Source organism: Canis lupus, chromosome 11, assembly GCF_048164855.1.
Source record: "Canis lupus baileyi chromosome 11, mCanLup2.hap1, whole genome shotgun sequence".
In the NCBI taxonomy this organism is placed as follows: domain Eukaryota; kingdom Metazoa; phylum Chordata; class Mammalia; order Carnivora; family Canidae; genus Canis; species Canis lupus.
Window position 1 is genome coordinate 40,061,123 of NC_132848.1, and position 17,953 is coordinate 40,079,075.

The 17,953-nt window shown below is 43.4% G+C and overlaps 1 protein-coding gene across 4 annotated transcripts in view; it reads left to right on the forward strand.

Moving 5' to 3' along the window:
* The window catches only part of UXS1 (UDP-glucuronate decarboxylase 1), a 94,407-nt gene that overhangs the window by 34,107 nt on the left and 42,347 nt on the right, over positions 1 to 17,953 (forward strand). For 2 of the 4 annotated variants that reach the window (XM_072844365.1, XM_072844366.1), the window contains exons 5-6: positions 1,951 to 2,011; positions 12,524 to 12,704. In XM_072844365.1, coding sequence (XP_072700466.1) covers positions 1,951 to 2,011; positions 12,524 to 12,704 — 242 coding nt within the window. The remainder of the gene's footprint in view (positions 1 to 1,950; positions 2,012 to 12,523; positions 12,705 to 17,953) is intronic. The other 2 variants (XM_072844368.1, XM_072844367.1) reach the window with 1 other exon arrangement.

Consider the following 17,953-nt stretch of genomic DNA (forward strand, 5'->3'; position numbering starts at 1 on the left):
TTCTGAGTCACCTCACGTACTCACCTCAGAAAGTCACCTCACACAGTCCCCTCATGCAGCCTCCTAACTCTGTCATCTGTGACTGCGAGAAGGCAAGCAGTGTGAAGTGCAGACTGAGGAGCCTGAAGGAGCTTAACCCTGGTCTTACTTCTGACTTTGTGCACCTGACTTCTCAAAGGAAGAAACGAGGATTATGAGGGAGTTCTCCCAACAGTTATAACTTGGTCACATATGAAATCTGATACTTACGACACGTTGAAGAAAAACGAAGTAAGAAATCCAGCCAGTATTTTCGTTTTTTTTTTAAAGGTTTTGGCACACCGTGTTTGAGGTAGGCTTATCAGTCCGTGTTCTACAGGTGACCACACGTCCAGCAGTTGTGTTTCTGCTTCAGTTTTATTTAACTGTATTTCCTGTAAGAAAACTGCTGTTTTCTTTCTGGTACCAGTGGGCAGCAGTGGGCAGGTGAGGAGGGGGTAGGCGTGGAAGGAGAGAGGCACTGTAGGGGCACCGGGGCCGGCTGCAGAATTTGGGATTGGGGCTGGATGGTGGATGTGGGCGCTCAGAGAAGAGAGGGGACGTCGGGCCGTGTGAGGGGTGCACACGTCCGGTGCTGTGGTTCGCCTGGCCACCCTCCAGCTGACTGATGGAGGAAGTACTTGGAATGACAAGAAGTGTCACTGTGCAAACAAGGCATCTGTCAGGTTCCCTGAAGGCTTCCAGTGTTCAGCAGGCGGAACGTGCCTGCCCCGTAGCCGCTGTGAGGACATTCACTTGGCCGTTACCGTGGGGCCTGTGCTGGGGACGGCTCCTGCCGGCGCAGCCCTCGGGAGGATGCTGTGGTTACCCCGACAGCAGGACGCCCCGAGGCGGACAGAGCTCTCGGGGCTCTTGCCCTGGGTCACAGGACTACGCAGGGGACGGCCGGGATTCTCACCCGTTCCCTCAGGTTCTCGCACCTGCCTGCCTCTGGTTTTGCAGTCCGCAAGGGGAGCTTGCCCCTCTGAGAATCTGGAAGCTCTTAAGTGAGAGAAGCCCTCCTGCCCAAGCTCCGAGTTAAGCGTGTTTCCACTGTCGGGAGGTGAGAAACACTCGGTGCAAGGTCTTCTGTCTAGTGACCTGTCCTGTTCCGTTCAGTTGAGCGGCCGTTAAGGAAGTGCCTTCTGTAGCCGGCCGGGCCCGTGGAGGGGATGAGGCCGTGCCCCTGGCGCCTCTCCAGTTAGATAGTGACTGTCAAGGTGATGGCTCTGAGTCTCCTGAACGCACTTTGTTCCTGACGGGCCTACTTCCAGAATAGGTACTTCACGTCTGCATTTGTCGGCTCGCATTGCCCTGCTCCCGCCGTCAGCGTGGGCCGGGGAGTCCCGGGAGCTCCTCGGGGGGCAAGAGGCGTCGTGGAGACGTGAGGGGAGCCCCAAGGTGGGTTCGGAGCAGCCCACGGGAGGCAGGAAGTGCTGGTGCCCAGTCATCTGTCCCGGGGCACTGGTGGGGACAGGCTGGGGGCGGGTGCTGCCATTGTGCCATCGCCCAGAATAAGGGGACGGGCTCAGTTTTCGTGTCTTCTTCCCCTTGCAAGGCACAGTGGCCTGCTTTGGGTCTGTCACTTCACACAGCTGCTTTCTCCCTTCCAGGCCTCCTCACTGTGAGGAGGCCGCCACCTCCCCCATTTTGTGTTTAGCTCTGGCTACGCGTAGCCTGTACCTGGGTAAATTTTCCCTCGTCCAGGATGGACTCTGTGGCCCCAGCTTGAGTCTGCACAAGGGGCAGGTTGCAGATTTCTTGAATTCAAATGACCGAGCAGTCGCCCGGTCCCCACAGCCCTTGCTTGGAGACGGGTAAAGGGAGGAGGCAATAACCGTGCCACAGTCTGGCCTTTGTTTTGATGATAGTGGAGCAAATCCTCACAGGAGATGTTTGACTTTTCTTTTCTCGTCTCTTCGTGTTCTACAGCTTCACCCAGAAATACCCGCCAGTAAAATTTTTATCAGAAAAGGACCGTAAAAGAATTTTGGTAAGTTTGCATACCTGATGAATATTTGTCATATCAAGAAACTTGCTTTTTAAGTAGAGGCGTGACCGCCGTACTGGGAGTCACCGCGCGGCCAGTACGCTGGCTGGTTTGCAGCCTGTTCCCACAGTCACAGGACAGCATTGCCTTCTAATTCCGCAGCGTTTCCATCCCCCAGAAGGAAACCCCATCCCTGTTGTCAGCCATGCTCCTCCCCGCTCCTGGCAACCGCTGAGGCCACCCTCTGTCTCTGCCAATTCTGGACATTTCCCGCGAGTGAAATACGTGGGGTCCTTAGTGTCTGCTTCCTTAAACTCAGAGTGATGTTTCTAACGTCCACGTAAGCTGTAGCACAGATCGCTGCCCGGTCCTTTCTGTGGCTGGTAACATTCCATATTATGGATGTACCACATTTTGTTTCTCTGTTTATCTGTTGATGGACGTTTGGGGCGGTTTCTGCTTTGAGGCCATTGTGAATAATACTGCTGTGAACCGTGGGTGCACAAGTTTGTGCACAGAGGTAGTTTTTTGGGTCTCTTGGGTATATACCTAGTGCCACTGGCTGATGGGACTAATTGTGTCCCATTGAATCGTCTTGGCCCCTTGTCAGAAAACAGGTGACCAGAAACGAAAATATCTTTCTCTACACTCTTGGTTCCATTCCATTGATCCTGTCTGTCCTTGGGCCAGTACCACTGTCTTGGTTACTGTAACTTCATAGTAAGTTTTGAAATTGGGAAGTGTGAATCCTCCCACTTTGTCTTTTTCAAGACAGTTTTCGACTCTTCTGGATTCCTTGCAGTTCCTGGTGAATTTTAAGATTAACTCATCAAGTTTCTTTACAGAAGCCACCTGAGGGTTTGATAACAGATCACATTGAATCTGTGGATGAATTTGGGTGGTGGTGTCACCTTAACAGTATTGTCTTCCGATCCTTGAACAGGGGCTATCTTTCTATTTATTTAGTCTTCATTAATTTTTTTTAACATCCTTTTTGTAGTTTTCAGAGTATAAGTTTTATACTTACGTTGGACTTATTTTATAGCATTTTATCCTTCTTGATGTTAGCATAAATGGAATTTTTTTAGTTTAATTTTTATATTTTGTATTGCAAGTAACTAGAAATACAATAGATTTTCATATTTTCTTATATCCTGCAACTTTGCTGAAATCATTGGGTTCTAATAGTTTCAAATAGATTCCTGAGGATTTTTTTATATACTGTACAAGATCATGTTGTCTGCAATTATAGGTGGTTGAATTCTGCCTTAACAATTTGGATACTTTGTTTCCTTGCCTAATGGTCCTGGCTGGAACCTCCTACAGTGTTGACTAGAGTGGGAAGAGCAGACATTGTTGTCTTGTTCCTCATTTTAGGGAAAAGCTGTTAGTCTTTCACGGTGAAATAGGATGTTAGTTGAGGGCTTGTCATAGATGCCTTTTTAAACAGGTTGATTCTCTTCTACCCCTGCTTTGTTCAGTTTACAACCGATCTTGCATACCTGGGATAAATTTCTATTGGTTAATGTATAATCCTTTTTTTATATACTGGTGGATTTGATTTGCTAGCATTTTGTTGAGAATTCTTATGTTTGTATTTATGGGAGATTTTGGTCTATAATTTTCCTTTTTATTTTTTATTTATTTTTTTTTTTAAGATTTTATTTATTTAGGTAGCCTGGGTGGCTTAGCGGTCTAGCGCTGCCTTCCGCCCAGGGCATGATCCTGGAGACCCGGGATGGAGTCCTGCGTCACATTCCCAACATGGAGCCTCCTTCTCCCTCTGCCTGTGCCCTGCTTCTCTCTTTCTCTCTTTCCGTGTGTCTCTCATGAATAAATAAAATCTTTTTAAAAAATATTTTATTTATAAAATCTTTTTTAATTAATTAATTAATTAATTTAGATTTTTATTTATTTATGATAGTCACACAGAGAGAGCGAGAGAGGCAGAGACACCGGCAGAGGGCAGAGGGAGAAGCAGGCTCCATGCAGGGAGCCCGATGCGGGCCTCGATCCCAGGACTCTGGAATCAGGACCTGAGCCAAAGGCAGATGCTCAACTACTGAGCCACCCAGGCATCTCTATAATTTTCCTTTCCTATGATCTCTTTTGCTGGTTTTGGTATCAGGGTAATACTGACCTCATGGGATAAGTGGGAAAGTGTTTCTTCTTCTGTTTTTTGAGATGAATTGTGAAGATTTGGTATTAATTCTTATTGAGGTGTTTGGTGGAATGCACCACAGTAGTTATTTGGGCTTAAGCTGTTTTTTGTTGTTGATTTTTTTTTTTTTTAACATTGCTAATTCAATCTCTTTTTAGAGATCTATTCAGATTTTCTGTTCTTGAGTTATTTTGGTATTTTGTATCTTTTTAGAAATTTCATTGCTTTGGCTGCCTACTCTAAGTTTTGGTGTGCTGTTTCTTCATTGTCACCCATTTCAAAGGATGGTTAATTTTTTAACTCACTGTTTGATCCTTTAGTCATCTGGGAGTGTGCTGGTTAATTTCTGTGTACTAGTGAATTTCTCAAATTTCTTTGTTACTGAGATCTAATTTCATTCCATTGTAGTCAGAGATTGTACTTTGTATGCTTCAATTCCTTTTAAATTATTGAGGCTTATTATATGGCCTAGGATATGGTCTGTCCTAGAGGATATTTCATGTACTCTTTTTCTTCGTAAGATTTTATTTTTAAGCAATCTTTATACCCAGTGTGGAGCTTGAACTCACAACCCTGAGTTCAGGAGTCTCATGCTCCACTAACTGAGCCAGGCAGGCACCCCTCAATGTACTCTGAAAAGGACTGTGTGTTGTGCTGTTGTTGAGTGTTCTATATATGTCTGTTAGGTCTAGCTGGATTACAGTGTTTTTCAAGTCCTCTATTTCCTTGCTAATCTGCTGTTTAGTTCCTTACGTTATTGAGAGAGGTGTTGCTGCCTCCAACTGTTGCTGAAATCTTCTATTTCTTCCTTTAATTCTTTCAACTTTGGCTTTGTATATTTTGATTCTCTGTTAGGTGTATAAATGTTTATACCTGTTATATCTACTGGTATGCACTGGATTGGATTGACCCTTTTATCATTATAAAATCCCCCCCCCCTTTATCTACTAAGATTTTTTTTTTGTTGTAACGTTTATTTTGTCTGATGTCATCATAGCCATTCCAGCTTTCTTACTGTTTCTATGCTAGGTGTTATACTTTTTTACATTCAACACATTGTATCTTCCAGTCTTCAGTGTATTCCCTTAATACTTTATATAGTTGGACCTTGTTTTGTTTTGTTTTTCTCCCATTTGACAGTCACTGACTTTTGAGTGGTTGGCTTAATTCATTCACATTTAATGTTGTTACTGACATATTTGGATTTATAACTGCCACTATATTTTGTGTTTCCCATATGCCTCATATCTTCTTTGTTCTCCATTCTTCCATTTTTCTTTTCTTATGCATGAAGTAATTTTTTTCTTATGTGATATTTGAATTCCTTTATTTTTTACTGTATTTTAAAAATTCATTTTGTTACTAAGTATTCTAGTGCTTACCATCTATGTTTTAACTTATACACTACTTCAGCTTTATACTGAGTTCCAGTGAGATATAGAAATGCCACTCCTACATAGTTCTATTATCCACCCCTTCTTGTGACATTATTTCTGCAAGTTTCATGTATTATTTTAGTCCAAGTTACAAATCCATAATACATTGTTATAATTATTTTATATTTTATGTCTTTTAAATAAGCTGAGTGAATAAAAGAGAGTAAAGATGTATTTACAGAATTTGTTACATCATCTTTTTCATTACCCTGTCTAGTTTCCTTCATTTAATCCTGTGGGTTTGAGTAAACTTTTGGTGTCATTGCTTTACAGCAGTACAACTTTGCTCCCACCTATCCTCTTCATGCTGTTGTTGTCACATATATTTCTATATTTTGCAGGACAAATAATACAGTGGTATACATACTATTTTATACAATTGTTTTGCGGTGGTAGTGGTAAAATATACACAACACAGTTTATCATTGTATCATGTTAAGTATATAGTTCTTTGGCTTTAAGTACTTTCACATTATTGTGCTATACAATTTGGTCTTTAAATTGATTAAGAGTAGAAAGGAGAAAGTGCCACTATATTGCCTTTTAAATTACCTAATTACTTTATTTGTTCCTCCCCTTTTGTTTCCTGGGTGGGAAATGCTGCCTGGGATCATTTGCTTTCAGCCTGAAGAACATCCTTTAGTATTTCTTTTATGGCAGAGCTGCTGGCAATGAATACTTTCATTTTTTGTTTATTTTTGCTTTTCAGTTTGAGAAGTTTGGGTTGAATATAAAATTCTTGGCTGGCAGTTTCCTTTTTGCACTTTGAATGTGTTACCCTACTGCTTCTTCCACCTTTTGTGACAGAGAGTAGGCTGTTAGTCATGTTGGGGTCCCTTGTACCTGAGTATTTTTCTTTGTTTCCTGTCTACTTTCCAGGGGTTGCTATCATGTAAATTACAAGCTCAGTAGTAAAACAACAGAAACTGAAAATCTCCCCCTACTGGAAGCTAGAATTCTGACATCAGGGCATTGGCAGGGCGGTGCTCTCTCTGAAGTTTCTAGCACGAAATCTGTTTCATGCCTTTCTCTTAGCTTCTGGTGTTGCCACTAGTGCTTGATTCCTTGTCTTGTAGACACTTCCATCCAGTCTTTGCCGCCATCATCACATGGTGTTCTCCCGTGTGTCTCATACTGGATTTAGGGTTTACCCTACTCCAGAATGATCATATCTCAACTGATGACATCTCAACTGATGACCCTATTTCCAGATAAGGTCATGTTCCGAGATTCTAAGAAGGATATATTTTCTCTAGGGCAGTATTTCACCCAGTACAGCTGCTTCCAAAACTTTATCTTCGTCTCTGATTTTCAGCATTTTCAGGATGATGTGGCTACAAGCATCTGTTTGTGTTTGCATTTCTCCTGCTTGGATGGAATTTGTCAAGCTTCTTGAATATGTAGGTTCACGTGTTTTATGAGTTTGGGGGACTTTTCAGCCATTATTTCTTTGACTATTTTCCTGCTCGTCTCTTCAGGTGCTCCCATGACAAGCCTGTTGGTGTGTTTATTGCTGTCTCATACTGCTCTGAGCGCTATGCACTTTCCTTTCTTTCTTCTCTCTGCTCTTCAGGCTGCATAAGCAGTCTTGATTTATCTTCAGGTTTGTGCGCTTGCTTCTGCCAGATCCAATCGGTTGTTGCCTCGCTGTAGTGAGTTTTTCTATACTTGTCAACTCCCAAATTCCCATGTTTCTATTTTATAATTTTTCTCTTTTTAGTCTCTATTTACTTCTTCAAGCATGGTTTCCTCCCACTCTTGTGAACTTATTTATGCTGGCGGATTTGAAGACTCTGTTGAATGTGACAGCTGGGCCCTCACACAGGCAGTTTCTGTTGCCTGGCTGTTTTTCTCTGTGTCCAGGTCACATGCGTTCCTATTTCTTTGCATATCTCAGAATCTTTTGTAGCGAACTCGATATTTTAGGGAGTATATTGTAGCAACTCTGGGTACTGTTCTCCCCTTTCTCCAAGCCTTGTTTTATTTTTTCTTGTTTACTTGTTTGTTTAGTGACTTGGCTGATTTCTTTCAGTGATGTCTGTTCACTTGGAGTGTGGGACTCTGATGGTCGTTGCTCAGAGGCTGCAGCCTTGGGGACGGACATAGTCACTCTGGGATGGCTGTGGTTCTAGAAGGGCTCTTGTTGACCATCTCTTAGCCTGATTTCTCTGTTAAGCTGTCTGCCTTGTGTGGTATCACACTGTTAGGCTCTAGTAATTGCTAGTTGAGCCAACTGTGCTTTAAACAGTATTTTGCATTATAAATTGTTCCTCAGTCTGATCTAGTTAAATTCTGGCCCCTTTGCAGTGGTAGATTTTTAGGCCAGTCTTTGAGGTTTGTTCAGGTTTGTTCTGATCTGAAGAGGGCTCTTTTAGGTGTTTCTTCTGGTTCTCTCTACTAATCAGCTGGCCTGTGGTTAAACTTGTTGTTATAGAACTGCTGGGCTCCTTTCTGTTGATTACCACTTAAATCTCCATTGTTTTCGAGATATTTTTTTAAAAGATTTTATTTATTTCATCATGAGAGACACACAGAGAGAGGGGCAGAGGCACAGGCAGAGGGAGAAGCAGGCTCCGTGCAGGGAGCCTGACGTGGGACTCGAGCTTGGGTCTTTAGGATCATGCCCTGGGCCGAAGGCTGCACTAAACCGCTGAGCCACCAGGGCTGCCCAGTTTTTGAGATAATCTTTATGCTTGAACTTTCTTACTTTCTCTTTCAAATTAAGTCTGTCCCTCTGGGGAGAGCTTTGGAGCTCTGTGTTTGTATGGACTGCCTCTGTCCCTGCAGAAAATCTCTGAGCCACTACTATGGAGCTGGAAAAGGGATCGACATTCCTGCTTACAAGCAGGGACCTGGCAGGAACAGTACCCCAGGTCCTCTTGCCTTGCCTCTCTGGGCATGGAGTCCACTCTGTGAGTTCACTGGGGCAAAGGTGACCAGAATCCCATTACTCAATCACAGCCTGCCATGCCTGGAATAGAGCTTCTGCCCTGTATGTGGGAACTGGAGGAGGAAGATGTCTCTTAACCACTTGGCTAACATCTCAGGAATTTAGTCTGGGCAGCTCACAACTGGAAGGAATGAGGAATGTGGATGACCTGCTCTTTCTGGTGAGATACCATTATCTTTTGACTGGGAGCGCCATTGTTTTGGCCACATCTAATACCCACCCACTCTGAACTATGAGGGTGAAGGGTGGAAATGTGGGTGTGGGCCATGGCTCAGGTCTCATTGATTCTCTTTGTTCTTACTGAATTTTAGATATTCTTTTTTTTTTTTTTTAATTTTAGATTTTCTTAATAAATGTTTCTTCATTTGCTGTATACCCTTAGGACAATTTGCAGAGACTTTAAACAGGTTTTTGAATTAATTCTCACCAGTTATGGTTGGTTTTTGCTGGGGGATGGGTCTGTGGAACACCTGATGTTGCCATTCTGTAAGATGTGTTTTATCTGTGATCTTGATATATATACAAGTTTTTTTGTTCTTTTGCCCATTCTCTAGGCTGTAGGACTATGTATCCCAAACACCAAAGTAATACTCTTGAATCAATATTAACCTTTGTACACCACAGAATCTCCTTTTTTCTTCTGAGTTGTGGAAGACCTCTTGCCTTTTTAGATGGTGTACATAAATCTTACCCTGAGCAGACTCTGACTTCTGTTCTACATATACCCCTGTCTTTTGGGGTTATTTCTACCATATCAAAAATGCATAGGCACTTAAGCATGAACTGAGATATATATCCATGTCTTCAGCAGAGAAGAGTTAATTTTTCTAATCTTTCTGCTGCCACATGTCAGAATGATCAGAATATCTGATGCCCTGCACTCATGTATGAGTCCTGCACATCTTGCAAGGGTTATCATTGTATCCACATGGGATGATCTTCCCGTTGTTGCTGAGTATTAGTGAATTTATTTCCCTTTTCATATAACCACAATAAATGGACTGTGTGTTCTTTACTCATCTGCCGTCTTAAGCCACATGTCAGAGTCATCTGGTGCCATGTCGTTCCCAAGACCCAAAGCCTTTTCAGTGATTGTTGAAGCCTTAGCACAAAGGAGAGGTTTGTTCAGAAAGGTATTCTTCTTGCTTTCTGAGCAGCATGAGTTTGAATGCTGTCCTTGAACTGGACCAGGTTGGCTGCCTGTGAGCTCCCACAAGAGCAGGAAGTACAAGCAGTTGAGATGAGCTCATGGCTGCAGAGCCATGCGAAGCCGTGTGCAGCCTTTTCAGTTCCACTATAAGAGGTGTTCTGTCCTTTGTTCCTACTGTCTTTTTGGGGTGTTAGCTCTTGTTATTCAAAGGGTATGCCTGGGCTTGGCGATTCATATTCCTGAGGAAGCTTGTAAGAGATGAGATCCTGCCAGGTTTGTTTCTGTTTGAAGTGCTTGCCTAATGGGCTGAGATTGATTAGGGAGAGACCTTGGAGAGCCACTCAGCTGTGTTACATAAATCTTTAAGTATTTTTGATAGAAAGGACTTACTCGAGAAAAACGGTTCAGATGCATTTTAAGCAAGGCTGAGGTGCTTCCAGCAATTTTATGTCACCACTAAAACTAGTAAAATGTTGGAGGCAATCACGTATAATTTAGTGCACTGCATTTCTGGTAGCTCTGAGCTGTCACTCGGTTATTTTAGGTGTGGAGATAAAGTTAGCGTGCGACAGAACATCTTAGTTTAAGTAACATTTGCATATAGATACAGAGTTACATTAAAGAAGGTTAAATTTCTTTGAAAAGAGATGTAATTTTTCTGATTTATGAACTGTGGAAGGCTTGGGAAAATGCAATGAAATGAAGGCACAATAAAGTGAATTTTCATCCCTCAAGCACTACATTTGGAATTCAGTTATTTTTCCTGAAAATTCTGTTTTCAAATCATTGTTCAGGTGTATAGGGGAGATGTAGGCATGCTGAGGATAAAGCATGAACCAGGCACATCTACAGGTAGTAGGAAGACCATGAAATTCTGGGGGCACCCAGGTGGCTCAGCGGTTGAGCGTCTGCCTTCAGCTCAGGACATGATCCTGGAGTCCTGGGATCAAGTCCCACATCGGGCTCCCTGCGAGGAGCCTGCTTCTCCCTCTGCCTGTGTCTCCGCATCTCTGTGTGTGTGTCTTGTGGATAAATAAATAAAATCTTTAAAAAAAAAAAAAGACTGAGATTCTGAAGTCTCTGACCATATTCTGTCATTACTGGGGATCTGGGGATCTTGGTCAGAACCTCTCTTCCTCTATGTGTCCGTTTCCTGTCTCCAGAATAGAGCAGATTTAGGAAATGGTGCTCTCCATAAAGAAGGAATGCACCTGATTGAAAGCTGATGAGCATCAGGACTTTTCAACCATCCACATTCTCAACCATTATACAGTTGACCCTTGAATAACTCAGGGGTGAGAGACACTGACCATCCGCCCCCCCACCTTGCCACGTGCTGTCGAGAATCCACATGTAACTTTTGACTCCTTTTGCCTGCTGTTGACTGGCAGCCTCACCATGACGTGAACAGTCGAACAACACATACTCTGAATGTTATGTGTATTACGTATTTTGTTCTTAAACTGGAGAAAAGAAAATGTTATTAAGAACATCGTAAGAGAAAATACAATCACCGTACCATCCTGTGTTTATTGAACAAAAATCTGCGCAAAAGTGGAGCCGTGCAGTTCACACCTGTGTTGTTCAAAGCTCAGCTGTGTTTTTATTTTCGTTAGAGCATATGTAAATGTCTGGTTGGTGTTGGTGGGATTCCTCTATGGCTGGCAGGTCCCCACCCCGTCCCCCAGATCTACCTCCTTCAACCAGAGGTGGCTTAGCTTACACCCCTGGTAAACACTGTAATTAGGTATCAGATTTTATCTGAACAGAGCACCTGGTGGCAAACTAAATGTTTTAAGACCCATAGTCCTAAGGGTTTATGTGCTTTTTTTTGGTAAAAGAATTGGCGGATTTTTTTTCCCTACTGTGAATTCTTTCAGTTTGGAGGAGGAGGGTAAGATGAGTGCAAGTTTTGATGGCAGAGAAGGCGGAGCAGAGAACAGAACAGGGCAGAGAGGGTAGTTTCACGGCCTTGTCTGCTTTCTGAGTTTGTTCTTTTCACTTCTTCCTCCCCAAAACGCAGTATGCTTTATCTGGCCCCCTTCACTTATACCACATAATTTGAATAAAGTCTTTTATTAGTTTAAATGATGTTTTTCCGTCGTGGTTGCCTCTTTCCATTTGTTGTGGCTCAGGTCTTGGAAGCACAATATTGCTGGCCCCCTGCCCCCCACAACTGCATCTTGTCCCTGTTGGTGCACCCCATGCAGCGTTTGCACTCCCATTCACACACTGACCCAGCAGTAGAACCTAATCATTTAGGGCTTTGATCTGCAAAAGTATCTGTTGCTTATTCATTTGTTCTTGTAAATAGTTGGAAAGATCGTTTTTTGTTTTTTTTTTTTTTTTTTTTTTATGAGGGTTTTTTTTTTGTGTCCAGTTTAAAAAGCACTTACATTATTTGGTAGTTCACTGAATCTCTGCACGTTGCTAATCATTTTTTAAAAGAGAGTCATTCTGAAACTCTCCAGGAGTAGTGGTAGAGTTATACAACTGATGTTCAGTGTCCTCTCCATTATAAAACAAGAACCTTTTAATATAAAATTCTCTGTAAGAGGAGACATTTGGAAACTTGTAACTTTCTGTACTGTCGACTGGGTGGTAGCTTAAGTTTTTAGGCTGCTTAGAAGTTGACAGTAGTATAATGACTTGTTCTGGAGGAAAAGTGAAGATGCTGCCTGTAAACAGTGTCTTCTTCCTTGCTCTCCTACCAAGTTTTAAGTTGAGGCTGCACCATAGGCATATCCCCTTGAAGTTGGTTGTCACTGTGTCCTCTTGTGCTTTCTCTGGGGACATTGGGCACCGTGTCCTGGTGCAGATAACCGGAGGAGCAGGGTTCGTGGGTTCTCACCTCACCGACAAGCTCATGATGGATGGCCACGAAGTGACTGTGGTGGACAACTTCTTCACCGGCAGGAAGAGGAACGTGGAGCACTGGATCGGCCATGAGAACTTCGAGCTGATAAACCACGACGTGGTGGAGCCACTCTACATCGAAGGTGAGCGAAAGTGCACATTAACAGCACATTGAGCCCGGTGGGTGGGCTCCCCAGAGCAGCTGGCCCCCAGCTGAACCTTCTGACCTGGCCACAGTGAGTTTGAGCTGTGCCTCCTTTCTGAAACGGTCTTACTGGGTACAAGGCACTATCCTAGTTTCTGTGATAAGATAACGATTACGGCAGTGTGGGAATTTGACTTCACTGTTTTGAGCACTCCTGGCTTTGAGTGTTGTGGTCTGTTCAAGAAGGGCTTGTGTAATCCTCCCCACTGCATCACATATCAGTTGCCCATCCCACTCAAGTAAAAGTACTTCTAGCTCCCTGCAGGGTGCTAGCTGGTATGGAATGCTGATTAATAGTGAAATTCCACATCTAAGAGTTTAAAGCCTCAGTAACTTTGTTATTCTAAAGGAGTTGGGGGTTGGGGGCTATGTGAGTTGGATGGTGGTCCCCCAAAGAATATATCGATGCCTTAAACCCTGGAACCTGTGAATGTGATCTTATATGGGGAAAAGGTCTTTGCTGGTGTAATGAAGTTCATATCTCAAGATGAGATCAGTCTGGATTTCCAATGGCAAGTGTCTTTGTAAGAGACGGAATGGAGAGGACACAGACGCATGGTGAGAAGAGCACGTCTCTTGGAGACCGAGGCAGAGATTGAGGCCACGTAGCCCCAAGCTGAGGACTACCTAAAAGCCAAGGAGGGATTCTCCTCTAAAGTGTTCAGGGGAAGTGTGGCCTTGCCAGCAGCCCCCGTTTTCTACAACTGTGGGAAAAGAAATTTCTGGTGTTTTAGTTTGCCTGATATGTGGCACTTTAGCTACAACAGCCACAGGAGCTGAATATGGGGGCCTCTGGTGGACTTTTATTGAGATTGTCTGAGGTGCTTGGTTAGCAGGCTTCTAAGGGCCTTGAGGTCACCAGACTTCACGTTCGTTCTCATTTAAATCTGACCAGAACCCTGAGAGTAAATGGTATCATCCTCTCTTGAATGTATAATGGAAAACTGGAATTGGGTAGTGGTCTGCCCAAAGCCCTGCGGCTGTGAAGTGGTCAGGCCAGAACTCAGCCTCGGGTTTCAGGCTGCGATCATCACCCGCCCCTCCTCCTGTGTGGGTAGTGTGGCCTTCTGCCTTCAGGTGTTAACCAGTCCTGCGTATATTCCCTTGTCAATAGCAGGTATCTTGGAGAGTCCCTGTAATTACTGAGCAGGCTTACTGTGGGTATACTATGTTTCATTTACTCCTATCCTTGAAAGTTCTCCAGTGTTTTATTACAAGTATCTTCTTCCTCTGAGTTTTATTTCCTTAATGAAGAGTTTGAATGTGAATTTGGCCAAATGCTGATAATGTCTTCATTGTTTGGTGTTGTCTGTTTCACTAACTCCTGAATAGCACTGGGCATTATCTTCAAAAACTACTAACAAAAATATTGCTAACTTGATCGAAAACACATGGTTCTTTGGTGACTAACAAAAAGTTAGAATTTCTAACATGTTAAGTTTCATAAAAGAAACCTAAATACTTTCTTTTACCTTTTCAAAAAAATTTTGCTTTTCATAGTTCTTCATAATAGGGATATTAATCATTTAGTATATATTTAGTACCTGCCTGCCCCTCCCCCTGAATCTGGCTTTTATTTAATTGAAATTTTATAATTACAGTCTCATCTGTTTATTTTCCCTCTGTGCTGTTCTATTTCTTTTATGCTGTAAGTTCTTTTATGCTGTAAATTTTATTCACCAAGAATAGAGAAATATTTAGTCACGGTGTCCTTTGTGTGATTTTTTTTTTTAAACATGTGATTATTTAATTTATCAGGGAAATATTTTAGGGTTAGGCTGTAGTTAGTGAAGTGAGCCTAGGTAGTAGATAAATTAGCTCCCCTTCACCCTGGACTTGATTGTGGGTTTGCTGTGAGGGTTAATTGAGGTAATGCACGTGATGGGGCGCTTACAGGCTGAATTGCAAAGTGTGGGCGATAGCATGCTGCAGTGAAAGTCCTCCCTCATGCAATTAAGGTCATGAATCAGCTGGCTCTAAGATAACTGTGATTACCTGGGATTGTGTGGGTGGGCCCACGTGATCACGCCGGTATTGCAAAGCAGTGGCGGCAGAAGGTGGAGGAGCTAGTTGGAGAGATTTGGTAGGAGGGATGCCACCGAGAGATAGGCACGGGGGAGGTTGGGGGGATTCGGGGTATGAGGAGGACTCGACCCACGGCTGTTGGCTTTGAAGGTGGCCTGGAGCCAGAGCGTGCCGGCAGCCCACAGCCAGCACGAAGATGGGGACCTCAGTGCTGCAGCCTCATGGAACTGAATTTTGTCAACAGCTTGACTCACCCGCTGATGGCAGGAATGCATGCAGCCCTGCTGACACCTGATTTCAGCCTGTGAGGGCAGAGATGAGAACCAGCTGAGCCACACTGTGCGTGGCTTCTGACCTGCAGATGCAGTAGATTATAAATGGGCATTTTTTTAGCTTCTAAGTTTGTTAGGGCATCAGGAGAAAACTGCAGAGCTTAGCATAGGGGCTGGCGCCTAGTAAGTGTTCCCCCAAATAGTAGCTGCTGTTATTATTGCTCTATTTCCGCACATGGCAGTAAACATTTGTGAAATGAAACTATTGATCACATAATTTAGTACTACCAAGAAGCTGAAACTTAGTAAACACAGTATGTTGGTAAGTAAATTATCTGCTTTGCCTCAGAGCCTTGACACCAGAACTATTTGAGACCATTTCTCCTGCTTCAGGCAGTAGACTCCGTGTAGAGGACAACCATGAATGCACCAAGTGGACTCGCACAAGAAAAGGTTCATACTTCTTGCCCTTTGCTGTGGGAGTGGCACCCATGCAGGAGTGCATAGAACATTTCCCCACCTCCATAGTCTAAAGCCTGTTTTCCACTTTCTCCAACCTTAGCACAGAGTCAGTCCCCCCACCACCTCCCCATTTCCTCACTCCTGCCCCCACAGGCCCACCTGAGTCTGCACCCCATATGGGTAAAAGAGCACCCATCATTGGATCCCATGTGTGGGTACAGTAGTGCGTTTCACGGGCAGTAATCCTTCCCCCACCAAGCCAGACACAGCATGAATTTAACCAGATGAACTTAGCTTGATTTGCTCCCTCCCCTCGGTGTTGCATCGTCACATGGAGGATGACATAATTCAGGGCACCCTTGTGTGACCTGTCATCACCTTGAGTTTGCATTGCTTGCCATAGTTCACTTACACTGCAGTTTTTCCTCTGATTGAATTTTATAGCCGGTGCTCATCCTAGGTGGGATTGCCATTTAGGGTAGTGTCTTTGAGTAGCCAGTTTTTGAGCAGTGATGAACAAGTTAATGTGTCCCATTGATGGGATAAAATTATTCTCCTATGTGCGGTAGAGTGTATTACAAAGTATGTACACCTAGTGTTCTCATAACTCTGCTTTTTTGAGTACCTTTTTCCTAGTAAAAGAAATTCCATTTGATGTGATGTTTATACCATAGCAGGAATGTTCTTCAGCTCTGAAAAGCATTTTATGGAACTTGTTTTGGTTGGTTTTTCTGGGGCTGGCAAGTTGTTTGGATTCTTTTTGTTGTTGTTGTTTGGATTCTAATGGGGTAACAATGGTGTCACTTAATTTGGCAGTGTCATGGTGGAGCTTCATTAATTTTCCTTCACAGATTTCCTCTTGTTATTTTCAAAGTGTAACCATTATGCCTCAGAAGCAGAGGCATTTTAAAAAAAAATTTTAAAGTGATTTAACTAAAAAATTTTAATTTCTAAAAATTTTATAAAATTTTTAATTTTATATTTATAAAATTTTATATTTATATTTATAAAAAATTTTAAAGCGATTTAACTGTTGTGGGAAATTAACTGTTGGATGCACTTGAGCGTGGTGAGATTGGGAGGGGAGAAAGTGATTGCCACACGCCCAGGGTCAGGGCTGAGAGTGGGTACCATGGAATTCAGGGATCGCCATGTAATCATGAATTGTAAACTGCTTTAAGACCAGTGGTGCTGTTGTCATGGGGGTTCTGTTAGAGGCCTCCACGTTGTCTGGGCTATGTTATATAGAGGAGTATCACTGCTTTGGAAGGAATTATAATACTGAAATAACTGAATCTGGTTTCATATTGCTTTAAAAGAACTCTGGATTTTACTAAATGAGACATTGAAGTTTCAGATAGTGAATCCACCCTGCAGATATTGAGCTGTGGAAGGAGTAAGGTTAATTCTTGCAACCCATCTATTAAGGGTTTGGGGAAGGTTCTGACAAGCCAGATTTGGGAAGTAGCAGGTGTGTTCGGGTTTTGTGAGGGTGATGCCAGGCCATGGAGATTGTGAAAGGAGGTACGCGCTGGGACAGCCCCTCATTCCAGCCTGGAGGCCTGGCGGGCAGTTTTGGGCCACAGGGGGCTCCGTGAGAAGGGAGGATGTCTGGAGAAAGATCCCTGTGATCATGGGGGCAAGGATGATTTGGGATGCATGGGACACGGAGCACTGACCCCAGAGACTTTTCAGAGAGAGCTAACTCTGCTGAAGGATAGACGGTCCCCAACTTATGATGATCAACTTAAAGATTTTATGACCTTAATAGTGGTGTGATAACAGTACACATTCAGTAGAAACCACACTTCAGATTTTTCATTTGTATCTTCTGGGCTAGGAACATGCCGTCCCATCCTCTTGTGATGCTGGACAGTGACAGCCACAGCTCCCAGTGTGATCGCCAGCGATCACAAGGGTCAGCAACCTGTACGTATTACAAAGTAGGCTTTGTGTTAGAGGATTTTGCCCAACTGTGGGCTAATACAAGTGTTCTGAACACATGTGGTACAGGTGAGGCTAAGCTATATGTTCAGGACTTCCTCATCATTTGAATGTAGTATAGTTTTATTATTGGTGTTGTTCGATATCTAGGATGTTTGCAAATACGGGGCCATGATGAACCCTGCTTGAGAAAGCTGCCCCACATACACATCAAAGCCACTTTTGTTAATTGCCTTAGACTCATGTCCAGGCTCCTGATGTATACAGCCTGTGACCCTCCAGATGCTGTCCCAATTTACTTGTCCACTGTCTGCATAAGCAGGAATCTTGAAACTGACATTTCTATAGAGGACAGAAGAAGAGACAGCCATTGCATCATGGGGAGCCTGCTTCTGGAACATGCAGTTACCTGACCTGTAAGAGGTCCTGGAAAATGAAAGCAGAAAATGACCATCATAAACACTCTATGAATACTGACTGTGCT